The sequence below is a fragment of the Nyctereutes procyonoides genome, unplaced genomic scaffold, assembly GCF_905146905.1.
Source record: "Nyctereutes procyonoides isolate TBG_1078 unplaced genomic scaffold, NYPRO_anot_genome, whole genome shotgun sequence".
Classification (NCBI taxonomy): Eukaryota; Metazoa; Chordata; class Mammalia; order Carnivora; family Canidae; genus Nyctereutes; species Nyctereutes procyonoides.
In genome coordinates this window covers 24,077,168-24,099,782 of record NW_026575134.1, presented here as the reverse complement: position 1 = coordinate 24,099,782, position 22,615 = coordinate 24,077,168, and the positions used below count along the sequence as shown (strand labels likewise).

Here is a 22,615-nt window from a genome sequence, read left to right as displayed (position 1 = left end):
TACAACTAGTTTTTGTTCTGTAGAAATTTCTACTTTATATCTTTCATTTTTAAGAGAGAGATGTGATATGCGGATTTTCATGTATTTATTTTGAAGTGTGGAGAACTTATTATATTTTCAGGGAGTATAAGACCTAAGCAGATACTTGTGTAGACTGGATATTTTTAAGATTTATTTTTATCTTAGAGAGAGAGAGAGACCTGTGGGCAGGGGAGGGGCTGAGGGAGAGGGAGAGAGAATCTTCCAGCAGGCTCCCGGCTGAGCACTGAGCCGGCGAAGCTGGGTTTGGTCCCAGGACCCTGAGCTCATGCCCTGAGCCAGAATCAAGAGTGGGCCGCTTACCTGAGCCACCCGGACACCCCTGTGGACTGCATTACATTCTGAGGTCTGTTAGACAAACCCAACGTGTAGCACGGTGGCAAGTCTGTGGTGATGACTAAAAGTGTTTGATGATCACTGTATTCTGCAAAATATACCAAAACTAAAAATAAACTAGATACCTAAATCATGAGTGTCTCCTCGGATATAACCTGAATAAATTGAAATCAGCAACTATAAGTTAGTTATGAGAAATACATATAAGACTGTATTAGCATTAATTGCACTATATATAAGTCTAGAGAATTAAAATTACCATATTTCTGTTTTGTTTTGGTTTTTTTTTTCACATATCTAGGAAGAAACTAAAATTCCAAAGGTTAATAAATGATGCCAATATATATTAGCGTTTTCTTCCAAGTATTAATTCAGTCTTATATTTGTCTTATTTATTTATGTAAGTGTATAAATGTATATGTGAGGCAAAATATTGAAATCTTGAGAGAATTAAAAAGTCGATACAAATTTTAAATTTCCTTCTTAAATAAATATTTTTTAAAAAAAAATTTTTAAAGGCGGTGCCCGGGTGGCGCGGTTGGTTAAGCGTCTGCCTTCTGCTCAGTCATGATCCCGGGGTCCTGGGATCAAGCCCAGGAACAGGGTCCCTGCTTCTCCCCTCCCTCGGCTGCTCCCCCTGCTCGTCAAATAAAATCTTAAAAAAAATTTTTTTTTCTCTTTCTCCCTTTCTTCGGATGGAAATCTTGGTAGGTGGGAAAGGAAGTTGGTGGGAGGAATAAGGAAGGAAGGAGAAATGCAGTATTTTTCCGAGGTTGGGCATATCGCTCACTAAAATGTTGGCTCTCGGCAGCCGCGCCTGCGGGAGGGGGGGAGCCGACAGGTCAGCCAGGTTTCAGGGAAAGGGAGAACCTGCTTCTCAAAGTCATCTTTTTCCACGCCTCGCAGAATGACGCTGCGATTGCGAGCCCCGCGGGTCACTAAGCGGATTCCATCAAGTTAGTCGTGGCTCCTGCCATTTAAGCCAAACTTGCTCTTCTGGGGTCCGGGGCAGGGTGCGCGGCCCTTGCGGCATCCGCCAGCCAGCGCCTTGGCCCGGCTCCGAGGGCCGCCCCCTGCCTCGCTGCCAGCACTTCGGGCAGAACTGGCGGTTCTGGGGCCACGGGGCCCCCGCCGGGTGCTCCCCCCGCCGCCCCCCTGCTCCCCTCGCCGGGTGCCCCCCCCCGCCGCCCTCCTGCTGCCCCCGCCGGTGCCCCCCCCGCCACCCCCCTGCTCCCCCCGCCGGGTGCCCCCCGCCGTCCCCCTGCTCCCCCCACCGCTCCCCTGCTCCCCCTGCCGGGTGCTGCCCCGCAGCGCCTCTGGGGGGAGCAGGAACTCCTGGTGGAGTCTCCCACAGGCCCTCGTCAGGAGGACCCCCATGCTTTATGACCTGGGAGGAAGAGGTGTCATTCCCTTATACACATAGTAATTTCAGAATATTGCAAGATTGCTGCCGTGGTCAGCAGGGGCCACCGTCACAACACACCAGAAAGTAAGGGCGGATGCGACGGGCCGCCGCGTCTCACAGCAGCTCAAAGGCCCTGGGTTCCAGCCCATGAAAATCCTCTTCCTCACTTGCAGGTGGCCTCGTCCTGTGTGTGTTCACATGGGGGGGGGAGGGGAGGAGAAGGATAGAGAGGGAGGGAGAAGGAGGGAGGGGGAGGGAGAAGGAGGGAAAAGGAGAGAGAGGGAGGCAGAAGGAGGGAGGGAGAGGGAGGGAGGGGGAGGGAGGGGGAGGGAGGTCTGTCTCTCCCTGTAAGGGCACTAATCCCACCAGGACAATCCCAGGGTCAGGATTTCTTTCTAAGACTAATTGCCTCGGGGACTAATTACGCCCCCCCTCCTATTATCATCCCGCAGGGGGTTTAGGGTTTCAATCAATGAATTTTGGAGGACACGAGTGCTCAGTTCACAACAATTACGCTCTAAATTCTATGACTATTCGTGAAAACTGAGCTGTGTCAGGAGCGGGCATAGGAGGCAGCGGGGCTGGGGCGGACAGCCCGCGTCCCGCCCTCGCCCCGCCCGCGTCCCGCCCACGCCCCGCCCTCCTCCCGCCCACGCCCCGCCCTCCTCCCGCCCACGCCCCGCCCTCCTCCCGCCCACGCCCCGCTCTCCTCCCGCCCTCGTCCCGCCCGCGTCCCGCCCTCCTCCCGCCCTCGCCCCACCCTCCCGCCCGCATCCCGCCCTCCTCCCCCCCCCGCGTCCCGCCCGCGTCCCGCCCTCCTCCCCCCCCGCGTCCCGCCCTCGCCCCGCCCGTGTCCCGCCCTCCTCCCACCCGCGTCCCGCCCTCCTCCCACCCGCGTCCCGCCCTTGTCTTCCCCCCCCCCCGTCTTGCCCACGCCCCGCCCGCGTCCCGCCCACGCCCCGCCCTCCTCCCGCCCGCGTCCCGCCCTCGCCCCGCCTGCGTCTTGCCCACGCCCCGCCCGCGTCCCGCCCACGCCCCCCCTCCTCCCCGCCAGTGTCCTGCCGCCCCCCGCCTGGCCTGGCCTCACCCTCCTAGAACAGTCTGGGGGGGAGGTGGGGGAGCAAGAAACGCGGACGTCCCTTCAGTGAGCACGAGTGAGTAAAATAAAGGCTGGAGAATACCAAAACCTCTCTTTCTAGTGACGAAGCTGTCACTGCAGTTTACCTAGTGGGCCATGGACATTTTTAAACTCCCCCCGCTTTCCTCCTGCTGCTGCGCGCTGCTCCTCGGGCCAGCAGGAGCGCGGCCCGCGTGGGCTCCTCTATCCTCCGAGTTGGCCTCCGTGATGTGAGAGAATCGGAAGCGAGTCCCTGCGGCGCCCTTTGTGCAAACAGAACATCATTGTCCCTATCAGACACCTTGACGGAAAGGTGGAAAGCTGACATAATGCGATTTTGTTAAACAAGACTATTTGCCAGAAAACTGTCCCAGTGAATTTAAAGTCTTCCTTTCCTAAGAGACTCCATAGAGTGAATGCTGGAGAACATATACAAAACATGTGGAAATATTCAGGTAATATTCAGGGATGGCCCTCGTGTGACTCACACACCTCCGGTGTGCCCCCCCATCCTACAGCCCAAGCAGCCCTAGCCTGTCCCCGTGAAAGGTGCCAGGTCTGCCTCCCCTAGAAGGAAGCAGGAAGCACCCTCGAGTTGTGCAGCTCCCCGAGGGACTGATAATCCCGTCCTTTCATACAGCCTAGAGGGAAGCGGAGAGCAGAAGATTCCATGAGTTCGTTGTAATATTCTTCTGTGGTAGAATGTACACATTTCAGGGATGGGGATCTGTGAATTCTTGACACACAAAATTGCCAGACTGGCTGGCCAAGGGAGGTCCTAGAGACTAGGAACCCTGGACCACCCATTTGCAGACATAGCTTTGCTCTCTAAAATCTGAAGAGCCCCTGGGATATTGATATTTTAGATCAAAATCAGGGCAGAAAATAATTATTAATGTCCTATTATTTAACTTAATCCTGTTAGTTAAGTTGTTGCCTGCCTTCTGGTAGCTGTATTTAATTCTAAAAACCACCCTGCCAGTTAGGGCTCTGTTTTTCTGTCTTTGGGGTTCTTTTTTAATATACTCCTTCTTAAGAACCCTACCAGCAAGGGTGACCCATTAGGTAACATCTGACTGGAGAGGAACCCATGGCCATTCGGGTAGGGAAGAACTAGACTTTTTTCTGTGAATCCTAGTAATTTCATAGGTTTATACCTTTCTTGGTGAACATTTCCCCATCTCCTAGAGAGAGTCAATCTAGAATAAAATCTTCCAGTCCAGTGTTTTCTCAGAGGTTGTGGGGTCCAGGAACCATGAAGCCATGGTTAACATTGTTCCAATAATTATGTAAAGATAAGGAATTACTTATGGGAGGCAAATAAAAAATAGTAACGGGAATGACTACTCTGAAAAATTGAGTCACTACTTATAAGTAACTAGGGGAGAAATAATATATGTTATAATAATAATAATGCAAAGAAATATTTTTAGAACTAAGTATATGCAAAACAAGCAAAAATATAAAAATCCCTTCAAAAATTTGACTTGGTGTTAAAAAATATATGGCAAGAACAAGAGATTCTTCAAACAAACAATAAATCAAATTTAAATTGAATCTTAAAGGCTCTGAAACATTGAAAATAGTTAGGAATAAAGTGGAAGCCATTCCATCCAAGAAGAATGGACTACGTATATGGTCATACACGAGTGTGTTCTTGTTTTATTCATGTAGCTGAGACAGTTGGTGGTGTGGGCAGTAGGATCTATATGGAACAGACAATGTGGGAACATCAGAACATGACAGGGTTTGTTCTTGGGTAAGTCCTGCAAGAAAGTACGAATATCAGCATCCTCTAGGTCCTGCCGAATACCTGTAGGGATGTGCATTCCAGCACTCTGACTCATTCAACACCCGTAAAACTTCAAAAAGGCTTCAGTCACTCAAGTCACAGTTTCTAGATTGTTGTGCTTCCTTTGCTAAGCCAGATGTTTAAGCATGTCTCATAAATCTTTTTCATTTTTGATGTTATTCTTGATGATTTATTTACTCGGGAAACAGGTGGTATGAATGATAATCTTTCAAAAACATGAGTTTCGTGCTAATGCTTTTATTTGTTTATGTCCAATAGACAGAATGTGCAAATTTCATCCGTGTACTTCAGCCGTATAACAAAACTCACATTTATGTGTGTGGAACTGGAGCATTTCATCCAATATGTGGTTATATTGATCTTGGAGTCTACAAGGAGGTAATATAATGAAATAGCATGTAAACAATTGGTCCTAATACCTTGTCACTTAATGTCTTTGACATAACACAGGAAGATATGAATATAGAGTTTGAATCACATAGTTTGTGAAGCATGTAAGATTCATGTTCCCAGCCACCTTATAGATTGCCATTTTGATTATGCACTTTATCTACCCAATAAAAAGTTTTTTTTTATCAGAAGTTTTTTTATGAGATGATCAAAATTAAAAGTGTAGTTTTTATGGGTTCTGGGTATGTCTTCATTTTCTTTTGAGTTGCCCTTGTAATTAGAGCTATATAGTAAGTTGCTCCTAGTAAAAATCCATATCTCATAAGACCTTGCAGTGGAAGTGGAATTGTATCTTATAATTTCGATTGTCCTGTCTTGCAAATTTGACCTATTATATGTGGTTACAGCGGTGCACGCTTAGAACAGAGAATTTTAACTATTTTCTTAAAATTATACAGATAGCCACAATATCTAGCCATTCCTGCTGGGCAAATTGCCATAATAAATAAATTATGCAAATAAATATGTGCTACATTAAGAGTGATATATTCTAGCTATCAATGAGCATTTTAATACTGAGAAACATGCAGATTTCTGTAATTTTTTAAAATAGATTTCAGTAATTTAATTAATAACTAATACATTAAAGTGCCTTTTTTTTTGAAGGTTGTATTAATTTATTCATGAGAGAGAGAGAAGCAGAGACACAGGCAGAGGGAGAAGCAGGCTCCATGCAGGGAGCCTGATGTGGGACTTGATCCTAGGACCATGGGGTCACGCCCCGGGCCAAAGGCGGCACTCAACCGCTGAGCCACCCTGGCGTCCCTAAGTGCCTTCTTTGTATCTCTGCCAGGCACTTTACATGGATTGTCCCTTTGAAATTTCACCACTCTTAAGTGAACTTATTACCTTTATAACTCCCAACTTACAAGTTAGTAAAAATTGAGTCTCGGTGGAATTAAATAACATGCCTAAAATCTTACCCAGCTAATAAGTGGTCTGGCAAAGAATTGAACCAAAGCAGTTTGTCTCCAGAGCAAGCAGGCCCAAGTGAGCTTTAGCTGCACAGTGTAAATTGTTTCTTTGTATGGGTTTGATGGGTTACTGTCATCCTCATGTTTATGTATATACTACTTGTGAATAACCACACATATTTGCAGGATAATTGGCTGTGTGTTTGAAAGTAAAGTCTGGGCTTATGGAACAGGTTTCTTTACATTGATTTAACGGATTCATGCAGAGATCAAACCCACAGCTGTGGCTGGATTAATTTTACTCTCTAACCAACTTGTCTAACCAGCCCATTCTCAACTGTTTGAAAATAAAGCAACCCTCCTAGGTCAATTTCTGAACCACTAGGAGACTTGGCAACTTGGATCCATCATTCTTAGTTGCCGGTGTAATGTCCTCTTGCCTACCTTTGATGCAGGGTAATGTATAGCAGTAGCTCCTGGCATAGGGTGTAATTATAGGAGATCGCCTCACAGCTTGGATGTGTTTTGAGTCCCGAGGCTAGAAGCCAAAGTCACAACTTGCTGAGGGGCGCAGATAGTGTTCCTTAACTCCTAAAAGTCACAAGTGCTGAAAGGGAATTTCGATGTAGCTAATTACTTCCTTGGAACTGTCAAGAAGCCCTGGGGCAGTCAGATTTACAAGTTCTGTGAATAGGAGGATATGGGTTAGCTGGGATGTGAGCCTTGTCATCTCCTTGGTCAGGGTACAGGTGATTGAAGATGGTTAATTTTTTAAAGGAATTGTTAGTCCCAATAATTCATTATTCTTCCTATAGGGAATTTGGAAGTGTCTTCCATTTTCAAATAGATAAGGTTGCTCCCGCAGTGGCCGGAGGGACCGGCCTTGTAAGAGGGACTGAGATCTCCTCACCGTGGGAGGTCCCTTCCCGAGGCTACTGGGGAGATGAGGGCGGGGGCGAAAGCTCCAGCGATCCCAGGCTTCCGTCCTTGGCGGGCGGCGGAGAGCCGTGTTCCTGACGTGAGAATAGTAACGAGTTGGCGAGGGAGATGGTGAGCTTTGTCCATCCTGCGTTTGCACAGTGTGCGGTAGGTCGAGGCCAGCTGCTGGTTGTGCAGCACAATGAGGATGATGACGATGGGAACTGTCTCCGGAGCCGCGGGCGCAGCGGGGAGAAGCGGCTGGCAGGGCCCCGGGTGCTGGGCGGGAGGCCGCACCTGGCCGTGGCACCTGGACCTCCGCAGCGCTGCGGCGCGTGCACCTGCGTGGGCGTCTGCGGGTAAATGCACACCTGTGCGGTGCGGCGCGCGGCGGGGCCTGAGAGCCCCCCAGGTGCCCCGGGAGCCTCCCTCCACTGCCGCGGACCTCACCCTTAAATAGGGGGGCTATGTTTTGTAAGATTTCTGTATTCCCGAGAGACACAGAGAGGAGCCGAGACCAGGCCGAGGGGGCAGCAGGCGCCCTGCGGGGCCCGAGGCGGGACTCGATCCCGCGACCCGGGGTCACGGCCTGGGCCGCAGGCAGGCGTTCAGCGGCCGCACCCGGCCCCTGGAGGTAGGGGTGGTGTTACCAGTAACTCTGCCTCGGAGCCCTGAGCATTAAATGTTTCCTATCCTGTCTGTCTCTTTACTTCAACAATATATTTGTGTGCAGATTAAATAGGTACATTTTGTTTAATTAATGAAGCTGAAGGAATTTTCTTCTAAAACTGAAGCTGTCTCAGAAGTTAGTGTCCTGCAGTTCAGTTCATTTATCTCCCAGAGTCCAGTCAACTATTATTTTTTTTACATACTTTCCCTCTTGGTGTCCTTGACTCTGGTTTAAGGAAACTGGCTCTCCTGATAATTCCTTTCTCCAGGAGATTATAAGGGAGACCTTGTCCTAAGCCTTCAAGATATCAGTGTTAGGGGCTTATCTAGAGAATGTAATGAAATGTTGCATCTTAAAAACAGAAGTCTGTACGATTATGAAGGTTTATCTGGTACTTTTCATCAACTGTGACAATCTTCTTTTTTCTTGGACTTGGCTTTTTAGCTTTTTACTATAATCGTCTGTATACTGGGATTCAGTTTACTTTTTCCCATTACAATGTCCCATTATAGGCTTTAGAGTCAACAGTTCTGTTTGACCCATGGAAAATAATGTGTCCTTAATGATGTTTAAGCACACATGAGAGCCACTGCCTACAGGTGTTTTTTTCCTGACGTATCTCCAGCCCCATTCACATTTGGGAAGCATGCCCTAAATGGGTTCTCACTGAACCTTTCTCGTGCCAAAGCTTCTCTATCACAGCTTGTCATTAGCTGGCCTCTTCTAACAAAACATAGTTGGATTTGATCACGTTACGTGATCACGGTGAGTCTAGAAGTTAATTTCAACACATTTTTAAATCCCTGAGTTTGAAATTCTGAGATGAAATTGGTTCACAGCAGGAACTTGGGGGACAGCCTGGAGATTTCAATTTTAGCATATGTGCTGCCTAAGCCAGCACGACAGCCTGGAGAGTTCAAGCTACTGCTTTGCCTCTTACTAACCCCTTCTGTCCTCAATATTCCACCTGCAAAGCTGGAATTCTTTTTAATTTTTATTTACTTATTCATGAGAGACACAGAGAGAGAGGCAGAGACACAGGCGGAGAGAGAAGCAGGCCCCATGCAGGGAGTCCGACGTGGGACTCGATCCGGGGTCCCCAGGATCACACCCTGGGCTGAAGGCAGCACTAAACTGCTGAGCCGCTGAGCCGCTGAGCCACCCCACCCGGGCTGCCCAAAGCTGGAATTCTTAAAGTAGCTACATCTTTAGGCTTGTGGGGAGGATTCCCTGAGACAGTGGAGGCAAATTTCCTGGCCCACAGTTAGTGTCTATTAGCAGCAGGCACTATCCAGGTTAGCATTAAAGTGCATTCACATCAAACTATGAAAGAACCATTAGCAATCATGCTATTTGAATTGCTACCACTGTTTTTTAGAAAGATTTTATTTGTTTAAGAGAGAGATAGAACGGGAGCAGGGAGGAGGGGTAGAGGGGAAAAGCAGACTCCCCACTGGGCAAGGAGTCCGATGCCGGACTAGATCCCAGGACCCTGTGATTATGACCTGAGCTGAAGGCAGACGCTTAACTGTCTGAGCCAGGTGCCCCAGGGTGGTCATTACTGTTGGTTCTGTTCAGAAGAAACAAATCTGAAATTACAACATAAAGCAACAAACAATCTCATTTCCTCTGTCCCTTTTGCTTCATTGCTTACTTTCTAGATAAGTAGAACCGAATGTTGCTTTCTTATTACGCATGTGTTCTGATATAACTTGCTAGATACACCATCTAGAGAAAATGTCTGAACTGTTGGATTTCTCTTAGTGCACAGGCAGGGTGAGTCATCAGCCTTTCTGCTGGATAGTAGTGTTGTCATTGTTATGAAACACTCAGACTCATGGGGCCATATTCATTATACATTCATATTTTTCTTGGAAAGTTCAACTTAAGATGTTATTTTTTCCTGAATATTAAAAGTCTGCCAATGTCATTCTGTCTGTGGCCACTATTATAAAAATAGATATTCCAGCCAAAATAACTATGTGGTTTTAATGTGTACAGTGTTTTCATAATAGTGAAAATACTACAACAGGGTTGTTGGGGTTTTTTTTCCCCCCCACATGTATCAACAGCTCCATAAATGAACTGCATGTCTTAGGATGCTTTTATGGTCTCTAAAATCACAAAATGTCACAAGACATATTTTGGTGTACTTGCAGATATGTGAGTAAATAAGCCACAATAGTAATGAAGTATAATTATTATAGTAAATTAATTTCTCTCTCTCTCTCTCTCTCTCAGTAATCTTTATACCTGATGTGGGATTTAACTCACAAATCTGAGATCAACGGTCACATGTTCAAACAAATGAGCTAGCTAGGCACCCCATAAATTCATTTCTTAGATGAGAAAATTAGCTTATTAGGCCCAATTAATTTGTTACTAGGCTAAAGAAATATGTGTGCTTGATGGTGATTTTTATAATGGGAGTGGTCCAGATTTAGTGAATTGAAGGCTATATCACTACTTCCGATTGAAAAATTCATTCAATTTTATCATTATGACTTTGGGCAAGCACAGACCAAAGCATGGGAATTGAGCCTTGCCAGAAATAATATTTGCTAAAGAGTTAAGGAGCATAGCATGATGCATATGCTATATGCTCAATCGGTTTTCGTTGAATTAATGAGTTAGAATTTAGTTCTTATCTCCTATCTTCTTGCTGATTCTGCTATTTTAAAAAAATCTCACTTGTGTTAATATTTCTCATAATAGGAAGTAATATTCAAACTGGACACACATAATTTGGAGTCTGGCAGACTGAAATGTCCTTTTGATCCTCAGCAGCCTTTTGCTTCGATAATGACAGGTAAGATCAACAGCAGGCAGTTCTTGCTTTTAGGTGATTTTCTGAAAAGGTATGTGTAGATTAAACCACATTTTCTTATTGAGTTAAAGATTATGTTGGATATTCTTTCACTGGGTATTTGATTATAGTATTTCAGTGCCAAATATCTATATTTAGCATCCTATCCTCAGGGGAGACCTGAGCAATCCTTCATTTCTACACATTTTTTAAAATGTATATTTACTTATTTGAGAAAAAGAGAGAGGGAGAGAGAACACAAGGGGGAGGAAGGGCAGAGGGAGAGAGATAAGCAGACTCCTTGCTGAGCAGGGAACCCAATGTGGGGCTCCATCCCAGGACCTCAAGATCATGTCCTGAGCCCAATGAAGCCACTTAACCCACTGAGCCACCCACGTGCCCCTCCACACAGTTTTTAAATGAGCTTCTGGTTGAATTCTTTTTAATGCAAATGACACATACATACTTGTTCTATAATTTTATATTTAGATGTCTCAGATTTTCTTATACCAAGCTATGTCCCTATTTGGCTTACTATAGAAGTTAAATTTAGCAATTCCCTAAACATAATAAGTTACAGGCAGGCACTTGATGGGATGAGCACTGGGTGTTATACTATTTGCTGGCAAGTTGAATTTAAATAAAATATTTTTAAAGAAACATAGTTACAAAATATGCTGAATATTTGAGTGGAAGGATTAATAATAAGATGTAGTAGATGCATTAATAAAACAAATGATAGAATACAGATAATAGAATGTTGTAACACCCTTTCCCTCAATTTCACATTAATCTGATTGTATTAATGGAAATGTGAAATTTTTGCTGGCACATTCAGTCTCCTCTTGCTTTGTCTACATCTTAAATTCGCTTGTGAGGTGACTATCCTGTTTAAAGAAGGCAGTGCTGTGTGGTCTGCAGTCTGTTCTGAGGAATGTCGGCATGACCTCTGAATTTTAACCATAATGAGGACACCTTTTGTCTTGGTTTGGTTCATGCCTTTACTCTCTTTTTATTTAACTTGTCTATCAATGTTTGAATAGACGATAAGGGTGAAGCACCATGACATTTTAATTTTTACTTAGTGAGAACTAGTGATCTTCCTTCGAAGTGAAAGCGTGTGTGTTTTTGTGTGTTTTGAAAATTGTATGACTGATGTTCAGTCATTATCCTCAGAGAGTGGGATTGATGATTTGGGATCCTGATCTGTCAAGTGGGGTTGACATACCCGTAATAAAAACAATGGATTGTAGGCATCGGTGACCCCTCTTACAAATCCCTAAGTGATTTAAATACAAAAAAGACAATTTTAAAGTCTGGATATACAGATGCAATTTTTAGGTTGAAACACACCATTTTTTTTTGACAATATGTTCAAATATCCACAGTTTTTATGTTTCAGATGAATGGTTTGTTTCCTTTACTCTTACCAAGTAGTTGGTATTTTTGATACCAACTTTATTGATATTGTTATTTTTTTCTTCCATTTTTAAAAATTTGCTCCACACATGAAATATCATCCTTTACCATGTATTTTAGGGAATTGCTTTAAGAGATGGAAGTGGTATCCTATCTACATTTACTTTACCTAACTGGATTTCTCTTTCCTGGGTTTTGTTTTGTTTCCTTTGGAAATTGACTCCTCTCATTATTTATATTGCTTGATTCAAATAGTTCAGTAAAAGGTTATTTAGCTGGACGTAATCAAAGGATTTAGGAAGCATCTCAATCACTTAGAGAAATTCAGAATTTTAAGGATAATGTTTCTGAGGAAAATTGGATTTTAGTGATAAAACAGTGTCTCGTTCTTATACTTAGCCATTTAAAAATCTAAATGTTTTGTAGAGATTAGCCCCTTTTTAAAATTTTTGATCTACTAGGTGTACTCAACATTGTTGACTATAAAGATTTCTTAAAATGGAAGCTTAGCTTTCAAAGGGAAAATATATTCTTCTGTAGGGACAGCATTCTTGTCTCTCCCCCTCTAAGTGCCGACTAGCAATAGGGAACACAGACGCCTTCCTCCTTCACTCCCCCAATCCTTTTTTCTTCTTCTTCCCCATCTCTTCCTTTCTTCTTCCTCCCCTGTTCTTTCTCCTCTGCTCCCCCACCAACACACACACACGCACACACACACACACACAAACTTCTCTCTTTCTGGTAAAACATGGATATCCATTTTACATAAATAACAGGACAAGGAAGTTCGGTATGCAGTAATAGCCACATCTTTCCCTTTTCAGGAATTCCTGTTTATCAGAACCATTAGAGATGTGATTAGCTACAAGGAATGCAACATGTTATAATTACCAAGAATGACTTCAGTGCTGAAAGCTCCCTTTCAGCAGAGGTTAGGCAGAGAAAAGTTGTGGTCATTGAGGTTGTGTCGGTTAAGTAAATACTCATTACACAATCCATTCCTCATTACAGCATTTACTTTTTAGTATTTTTTTTTGTGTGTGTTGCTACAGAGACTAACTCCCAATTGTGATGTATCCTTGAATTATTTATGGGGAGAGGGAAAAGGAGGAAGAGCTTATTCATAAGAGAAGCTGATGCACGTGCAGTTATTAATTCAGAAGATTGGCCATTTTTATCTTCAGCTATGTAGCATCAGCGCACCAAAGCTCATTGAGTTATCTTGTCTTCGACTCTACAAATTTTTCAAAATTTGAATGTAAAACTTAGGAAACATTATCTTCTCGTGTTAAGCAATAAATATCTTTGGTATCATGCAATCAGATTAGTATATTGCAAATAGGATCTGCTGCTGCACTCTTAAAAGTCCTGTGTGTTCTCTCTCCCCCTCAGATGAGTACCTCTACTCTGGAACAGCTTCTGATTTCCTTGGCAAAGACACAGCGTTCACACGTTCCCTTGGGCCTACTCACGACCATCATTACATCAGAACTGACATTTCAGAGCACTACTGGCTCAATGGTTAGTGATTTTCTCACTTTTCTTTCTTTCTTTTTTTTTTTTTTTTTTTTTTGCCTTTGCTTTCGGGTAGATAAGAGACTCATTATTACTCACTCAAATGTGTTTTGGAATAAGTGGTTTAGCTTCACATTATAAAATACATTTGATATAACTCCCCGCTAAGTTAGACAAATCTCCAGAACCTGTTGTGTATATAATAATAATAGCTGACATTTATTGAGAGTGTGCTAGTGTCTTGACACTGTTCCATGCTCTGATTGAGTTTTTAAATGTCCACAGTGACATCTGAAATATGCATTATTATTAATGTACCTTTTAAAGATGAGTAGAAAGGTAGAGTGAAGTTGAGTAATTTGGTCAAGTCCTTACAACTTGTCAGTTGGAGAGTCTGGGGTTCAAGTTGGCAGTCTTTCTCCTGCAGTCTGTTTTTTAATGACTAAGCCACATACTGTCTGTGAGCCTAATACAAAGGGGTTAGTTAGATGGTAGTGCTAACTTCTTTTATTTAAAGATAATTTATACTTGGGTTGGCATGTCCCTCTAAAATGTCAAGCATGTTAATATTGACATTAGTTTATCTGATTACTTTTTTGTTTGGAGGTCATGCAGTATTCTGAGTTAAAAAAAAATCCACCAATGAATTAATTGATTAGTTAACTAATTTACGTTTGTTTATGCACTCCTGCCGTACAGCAGGTTGGGTTTTATCATGATCGTCTAAACTTTTCTAATTATCATAGGACTTTATTATCCAGCATGGCAGGAATAGGCTAACGCGGCCTTTGATGCAAACAACCTTTCTCATTCCCACCATAAATACTGGGTTTCAGTGGAGGCGGCCTGGGTAGGCAGTTGCTGGGGGCTATCTCTCTATCTCTCCGTATCATTTAAGCAGTGACAACGTAAACAAAAGGGGAAAACACTTTAAAACATTTCTTTAGTCAGAACCTCCAGATCCATTTGTTTACCCAACAGTGGGATCTCTGTGGACCAAAAGAGCCCTATTAATAGGGAAAACAAATTTGGAAGATCTCTCAATGTGATTTCTCATTAATTTCTCTACATTCAGACAGGGCAAGACTATCTTTATTGAGCAGTGATGTTTTTGTGGACATACTCGGTTTGAGAGTGTGACTCTATGGATTTTACCAAATAGAAAAACTTACCTGTTTAGGTAACAAGATATGCTATGACTTTAAAATTAAGTATAGATTGTATTTCTTAATCTTCGAATGGCAAATAACATCATTTTGCCACTCTTTTCAGAGATAATTCTATTTATTTCATAACAGTGATATGTCCATAAAGAAGTGTGGAGCATTGCTAAATTAATTAATGTAGGAAATCTTCATTCAACTATTATTTGACTAATGGGCTTTTCTTAGTGCTGTGTGAAGGGAATTACAAAGTAGGAAAGCTTGAGTTGGTTTAACATTTAATAACAACTTTTGAGGACCCTTGGCATACTGAATGCTGTTCTGTTCCTGGACTTGGACCCTGGGAGGGTTACTGACCTCATAGATGATGACTGCACGAAGCATTAGAAGAGAGAGAGAGATGGGGCTGGAAAGTTGTAAATATTATCCTGACATCGCAAGGAAATTAGCTGCTATGGTTTAGCTTTTTTTTTTTTTTTAGATATAATGGACACATAACATTATATTGGTCTCAAGTGTACAATATAATGATTTGATATTTGTATTGCGAAATGATAATATTGCGAAATGATCTCCACAATAAGTCTATTAACATCTGTCACCATACATAGATGGAAATTTTTTTGTGTGTGCCTAAGATCTACTCTTTTAGTGACTTTCAAATATGCAATATGGTATATTAACTACAGTCACCATGCTGTACATTACTTCCCCAAGACTTACTTTATAAGTGGAAGTCTGTGCTTTTTCACTCCCTTCATCCATGCCCTGATGTTAATCAGGGAACTGGATCTTTGTTTTTTATAAAGGTAACTGACAGTAGCATGAAGAGAAGACTAAGAATGAGGATAGAAAAAGTAGCCATAGCAAGGATACAGGAAAAAGGTGGGACCAGAAGATAGGCCTTGACAGTGGAGACATATGTGAGAAAATACAGCAATAAATACTTGAAATAGAAGATACTTGTTTGGGAGGAGAAGAATCCAACGATATGAGAATGGAATTCAAGAGAAGATTTTAGATACTGAGAAAACTTTGCAGTTAAGGAGTCAGTAGAAAGGAAGAAAGCAGACAAGATACACAGAAGAGAAGTCTCAATGGATAGAATGCAGTCGAATGACTAGGAATCAGGAACTAACATTTATGGCTCATTCATGGAAGAATGTTTAGTGATTGATGCCAGGAGACCATAGACCCTGGTTTGTTCTGGACACTTGCAGGCTGCCTCTAATGTTCTCTGACTCTTTAAAGTGTCCGAGTTTAGGGATCCCTGGGTGGCGCAGTGGTTTAGCGCCTGCCTTTGGCCCAGGGCGCGATCCTGGCGACCTGGGATCGAATCCCACATCGGGCTCCCAATGCATGGAGCCTGCTTCTCCCTCTGCCTGTGTCTCTGCCTCTCTCTCTCTCTGTGACTATCATAAATAAAAAATAAATAAATAAATAAAAAATTTAAAGTGTCCGAGTTTAGACAAAAATCGCAGCTCTGTTTCTGTGGAATTTAATTACCGAGGTTTAAGTCCTGAGTATCACTTATTTGTGACCCTGGTCGAACCTTTCTGTGCATCTACATTCTTTGTCAAAAGTTCATCATAATGACAGTGCTTAGTCACAGGGTGTTCTGAGGATTAATTTAGATCGTATAGGGAAGGTCATATTGGGAAGTGTTATGGAAGACAATTTTAAGAGCAGTTCAGTGTCAATGCTGTCATCACCCTCATTGTCATTATTCTTAAAGGTAAGAAAGGCGGGAGGTGGTACTAAAACCCTGAAGGCCTTGTGATTGACTGACATCTATTTAGCATTTGTAACCATTGACCCCTTTTTCTTTCTCTCTCTGTACATTTCATAATTCTGTGAGCTCAGCCACTCTCAGATTTCCAACTGTTTCCTGTGTTCGTGTTTTTTGAAACTGTATTTCCAAACCTTTTTCTGCCACTCAGAGCCTTTAAAAATATTTATTTGGTGTCTTACATTTTCATCCCAGATTAAAAAAAAATCGATTGTTTTATAATGTGAACACAGGTATTGAAGCCTCCGCCCTGATAGTGCCACTAATGTGTTTTGATTTTTTTTTACATGTTGCTTAGGTTGCAATCCTTTGCTTGAGTTTCTTTAAATATATGCAGATACAGATATAGATATAGATATGTGAAAGACTAATTGGATCTAAAATCTAAAATCCTGTGAGTCTAACTTAAAATTATCTTAGTTTCCCTCTCTAACCTGGCCTTCAATGCCAGTTTCCTGACTTCTATCTTAGCTTTCTGAACGTTATCCACCCAGTTACCTTGAAGTTATCTTTGATTCCTTCCTCTCCACACCCCCTTTATCTTATCTATCACCAGGAGCCTTTACTTCCCTCAAAATATCTATTGGCCTTGTTGTTGCCATGGCCACCACCTTTCCACGGGTCTTCATCACTTGGCATCTGGGTTCTTGCCACTATGTTATTGTTCATTAATTCATTTTCTTACTGATAATTTCTTCTACTTCAAGCTTCTTTTATATAGCAGCCATACTACCACTACTTTAGGCACTTTTAAGGTATTGTTCTATTTACTGAGAGAGTTACTATTCCCATGTTACAGTTGGGGATCGATTAGAAACCAGATGTATCGTTCATAGCTAGTAGATGGGAGATTAAAACTCAGGATGTCTTTCTTGCTCTAGACCCCCCCTTTTTTTTTTATCATGTAGTTCATGATCAAATTCTGCTTTTTTGAGCGCACATCCCTGCCTTGGGAGGCCCACTTACGGGGTCCGTGCCTACCTGCCGCGTCGTGCGAGCACAATCGGAGGTCCTGAGGGGGAGGCGCCGCCCCGTGGTCCTGGGTGGGAGGCCCCGCCCCGCGGTCCTGGGTGGGAGGCACCGCCCCGCGTGGTCCCGAGGGGGAGGCCCCTCCGGGTGGCACCCACGGGAGCGAGGCGTGGCTGCCCCGGCTGACCTGCGCCAGGCCCCAGGCCCTCCGACGGATTCGCACCCAGGACCCGCAGCGTTGACGGAGACCCCGGGAGTGGAGGGTCGGCCGTGCGGCCTGCAGGGGGCCCGGGCCTCCCACCGCCACGGGGTTTGCTTCCCTGTTCACGCAGCACGTGGGTGCCGCTCCGGCAGCAGCTTCCTAAAGGTGTCGCCAGGTAGAAGGAGCTGACACACGTTCGGGACTGCAGACGATGGAGTCAGCGTCCGTGTCAGATCATTTCTCCTGTGTTGTACCATCGTTGTGTGCTTTATTCCTGGCTAGACAGTTTGGGAGTTGTTTTCCTGTTAAATTTTGTCCTCTATGCTTTCACAGCTAGTTTAAAATCCTACTTTTTAGCTGTTTGGGACTAAACTCCTGTAAATTATTACATTCAGATAAAGTGAAATACAAGAATTAAATTACATTTGCAATTGAGTATGTTTAAATAATTAACCCTTTAAGAAATATGATCCTATATGAATCTTATATAAGTCAAAAGAATCCTTTATGTTTGTGTATTTGTCATATTTTGTTCTCTGCCCTGCAGAGATTAACCAGGAGCTATCCTCTTCACTTGCCAGTCCAAGGATCCTTGTCAGAATTTCTCTAGGACTTTGTCTAATCCAGTTTCAGTAGCCTTAAGAAGTAGGTATCCTGACTCCTTCTTTGAGAGACTAATCCATCTATTAAATACCTCACCAGGAGCATGAAAAATTGCAAGGATGCAATGTTATGGGCAGTTCTAGATGAAGCCTTGATGGTTCCACACTTCTCTTTTTCACTTTCCTTTATCAACTTAATCTTAGAACTATCAAGAAATAGGAATGTAGATACAAATCAGAGTGGTTACTCAAATACAGTTGAGTTGTGAGAATTTTAAGATAAAGTTTAGAAGTATGACCATTTGGAAAATGAAAACAAACAAAGATGCCTCAAATGCATATGTTTTTGTTTTCTTTCCTGGAGTGGAAAAGAACTTTTGTTTTAAATTTTTATTTTTAACATATGGAGGCAGTTTTCATTTGAAATTTTTATTGGAGAGTTCTGTTGTCTCCAAATTCTCCTTCCACCAAAAAGGGTAACTTTTTAAAAAGTGGTAGCAAGAAGATACTAGAAGGATGGGATCCCTGGGTGGCTCAGCGGTTGAGCGTCTGTCTGCCTTTGACTCAGGGCATGATCCTGGAGTTCTGGGATCAATTCCCACATCAGGTTCCCTGCATGGAGCCTGCTTCTCCCTCTGCTTGTGTCTCTGCCTCTTCTCTGTGTTTCTCATGAATAAATGAATCAAATCTTAAAAAAAAAAAAAAAAAAGATACTAGAAGGAGTAAAGGAAACTAAGGCAGTCACTACTTGTTAACTCATCTGTGTGCAAAGAGCTTTATAGGGAGAAACGAAAGTGATGCGTACTTCAGGCTCCATGGGTTGATACTAATGCTAATAGCTCATTTGTGAAAATGCATGATTTCAAACTCCGTCACTATTAGAGCATGTCTTTTATATGCCGAAGGGGGAAAAATGTGCTCTTATAATAAAGCCCAGGTGTCTATTGGTATCATTTTAAATTATTTAATGTGGCAACTGTGCACGTCATACGCTGATGAAATGATAACTATTTTTACTCAAACTTGGCAGCAGCTCAGGAAAGAGTTTCTATATTAAAATACAAGCATCAATATTCTTCTAAGACAGGACCTCAATTGAATCTGTAAGAAAAATATTTTGTATTCTCGAAATGTATTTATTTTTAACTCATGTGTATTCTTATTATTTACATCACACAGTAGAGTATTATTTGATACTAACTCATTTTTCAGGATTATGTTTCTTCATATAATAAACATTTGGCTTAAAAACTCCATCATTCAGTTTTTTACAGTACTCCAAAATGGTTGTCTTATGGTACTTAAAAGAGAACCAACACTTAAAAGAGAATCCGATAAAATCATCAGTCACTGAATAAAGTGATTGTTCATCTGTGAACATCTAGGATCTCTTGATCATCTGTGTGATATATTGGTTGAAAGGTAAAAGAAATATACATTGGGAAAATATCTACTCTGCTTCCCCCACTGATGATAAAGCACCTGGAGTGTTAGACTAGTGTCATAGTCTACCTTTGACCATTTCACATGGTGATACCTGTGCTTGGATAAGGTTTTCAATATCCAAAGTAGGTTTTTCTGTGTATTTTTGCAGTAGAAGAATATGAATTGTCATATATTTTTGGACTATTTGCAGACTGTTTATATTCTAATTTGTTGTAGAATTGATTTTTTGTTGAACTCTAAGCAAGTGAAGATCTAACAATTGGCTCCTCTAACCCCTTCGCCCATCTGAGTATCTGAGGAAAGCTTTATAAGCAACTCTGTCTCACACTGGAATTACTTTTACCTGTAATGATTTTCTGTTTCACATTACTAAATTCTTATTTCCTCTCTAGATACTATGTAAATTCTGTACCACAATGTTGTTTTTTTAAATTGTAAATTCAATCACTGAAGTGATAAGATACAAATGTTACAGAGTGACATGCTTCATGTTGAACTTTTATTTGAATTATATTTGAGTGCTATGATAAATTCTACTTGTGTGAATCCCCATTTTAAGTTCAAATATTTACTAAGATAAAACAAGCCAATCGTATTTCTATAATTTATGTGTATTTTCAGTTTATCCCTTTTGTGTCCTGCTCCTACACGGGGTGGGGGGGGGCAGCAGGAGACAGAGAATCCTTAAGCAGACTCCCTGCTGAGCGTAGAACCCACTGTGAGGCTTGATACCAGGACCTTGAGATCATGACTTGAGCCAAAACCAAGAGTCAGACACTTGACAGACTGAGCCTCCCAGGAGCTGCAAAACTCTACATGGTTTTCTAAAATTTATTTATTTATTTTTATGTAACCTAGGACTATATCAAAGTGAGATTATCAAGAGCATAAGAATCCATTGGAGTTCTAAACTTCAGGGAAAGAACAGGGAAATAATAAAGAACAAAAGAGAGAAAGTTCATGCACATAATTCCCCCCTCACTTTCTTAAAGTTTCCCATTTATGTAGAGAAGAGATTGGATAGGAGACCCCAGTTGACCCAGCGTGGCTGACATGATACACACTGAACTACCCATCACTTGGAATCAAACATTAACTTTTGTTTATTGAAGAGAGCTATTATGAAGCCTTGTTTACTGGGCTGTTGACCTACTGCTCTACATTAGCAGGGGGATGATTTTCAGGATTCCTGGGGTACATGACAAATAAGGCAATGTTGATCTTTTTCACCTACCACGTACTCTCTGTTTTGTTTGTTGCGCTGATGGTTGTGGTTTGAAACTTTTTTGTCTTCTCTTGCTTCCTGCTTCACTTCCTAAAGAGTGCTCTGGGGGGGGGGGGCTTCCTTCCAGGCATATTATATTTTCTACTTAATTGAGGTCCTTCCTTCCTCAATAACCACTCTCTTTGCTCTTTGTCTATCTTAATCAAAGGAACTATTTCTGAATTAGTATCACCTCATTACAGATCTGTTACCTGGTTCATTCACAATTCTATAAAACCAAGACTAAAAATGCCCAATACTTTTTAAACAAAGGATTAGTAACACAAATTGGCTTCTCGTTGGTGCAGTGCCAAGGGGCTAGTTGAGTTGCTAATATTTTTTTCACTTGACATGTATTATGGACATATTTCCATGCTAATACATTTAGAACTGTGTATTTTATTTTTATCAGCTACCTGTTATTCAACAAGTAGTGTGGATGTGCTAAATTTTCTATCATTTTCTCTTGTTTGTGTTCATAATAATGATTATCATCCTCAAGATTTATTTAATAATAAATAATATTTATTGAACCCTTATTATGTATCAAGCACTATCATATAGCAAGAGTTTTACATATATTCATTCATTTGGTTGTTGTATCAGTTATCCTACTAGGTGGATGTGTGGTAGCCTCATATCAGGCATGAAAAAATTGAGGCATAGAGAAGACAAAAAATTCACATAAGGCCACCCTTGTAGTAAATGTGAGATATAGGATTTAAACCTGCAAAGAGAACTTCAGAGTCTCTACTGGAGTCAACCAAGCACTATTAATTAGTTATCTTAATTTCTTTTTTTCCCATTAGCAGTTACACAAAATGCAGCTAATAACATCATACTGTATCAAAATTTCGGATATATTTATAGTTTTCCCTAAGCTCTTCACTATATACATTGTGATTTAAGAAACAGTGACTACGGGATGCCTAGGTGGCTCAGCGGTTGAGTGCCTGCCTTCAGCTTAGGGCGTGATCCTGGGGTTCCGGGATCGAGTCCCACGTCCAGCTCCCTGCATGGAGCCTGCTTCTCCCTCTGCCTGTGTCTCTGCCTCTCTCTCTGTGTCTCTCACGAATAAATAAATAAAATCTTAAAAAAAAAAAACAATGACTCCATCAAATAAAAGGAAAATATAAAGTCATAGATTCTCCTGATATGAAAGGAATTTCTAAGTAACTTAGTTGGGTTGTAACAATCGTGAATATCAGCCAGTCATGTTGTCACCCGTTCTCTAGAGTTCCTGGAGTTAGGAGAGAACTTGTTCCAGACCTCTGTGTGCTAATACATATTTTTACATTGTGTCATGTTTATTTGTTGTATGTCTCATTTCCCACATTCCATTCTTTTGTTTTGTTTTGTTTTGTTTATTCTGCTGTTGTTTTCCATTCAAAGACACTAGCGCTATCTTGGCTGAACTGTTTCAGTATTTTAATTTGTAGCTTTTTTCTTTCAAACAGGAGCAAAATTCATTGGAACTTTCCCTATACCAGACACTTATAATCCAGATGATGATAAAATATATTTCTTCTTTCGGGAATCATCTCAGGAAGGCACCACTTCTGACAAGACCATCCTTTCCCGAGTTGGAAGAGTTTGTAAGGCAAGATATATTTATGTTACCTAAGGCATGTATGTATATGTATGAATAATTAATTGTGTGATGTTGAAGAAGAAGTTAACATCCATCATTCATAAGTAGTAGGATGAATTCATACTATCTACATGAATAATTTTTAGGATCCAAAAGTGAAAAGAAAAAAAAAAGATTCAAAGATTTC

At 41.9% G+C, this 22,615-nt stretch overlaps 1 protein-coding gene across 4 annotated transcripts in view; it reads left to right on the top strand.

The window, feature by feature from the left end:
- Positions 1-22,615, top strand: part of SEMA3D (semaphorin 3D) — a 205,491-nt gene that overhangs the window by 116,225 nt on the left and 66,651 nt on the right. For all 4 annotated transcript variants that reach the window (XM_055300973.1, XM_055300974.1, XM_055300976.1 and 1 more), the window contains 4 exons: positions 4,969-5,088; positions 10,378-10,471; positions 13,280-13,408; positions 22,295-22,437. In XM_055300973.1, coding sequence (XP_055156948.1) covers positions 4,969-5,088; positions 10,378-10,471; positions 13,280-13,408; positions 22,295-22,437 — 486 coding nt within the window. The remainder of the gene's footprint in view (positions 1-4,968; positions 5,089-10,377; positions 10,472-13,279; positions 13,409-22,294; positions 22,438-22,615) is intronic.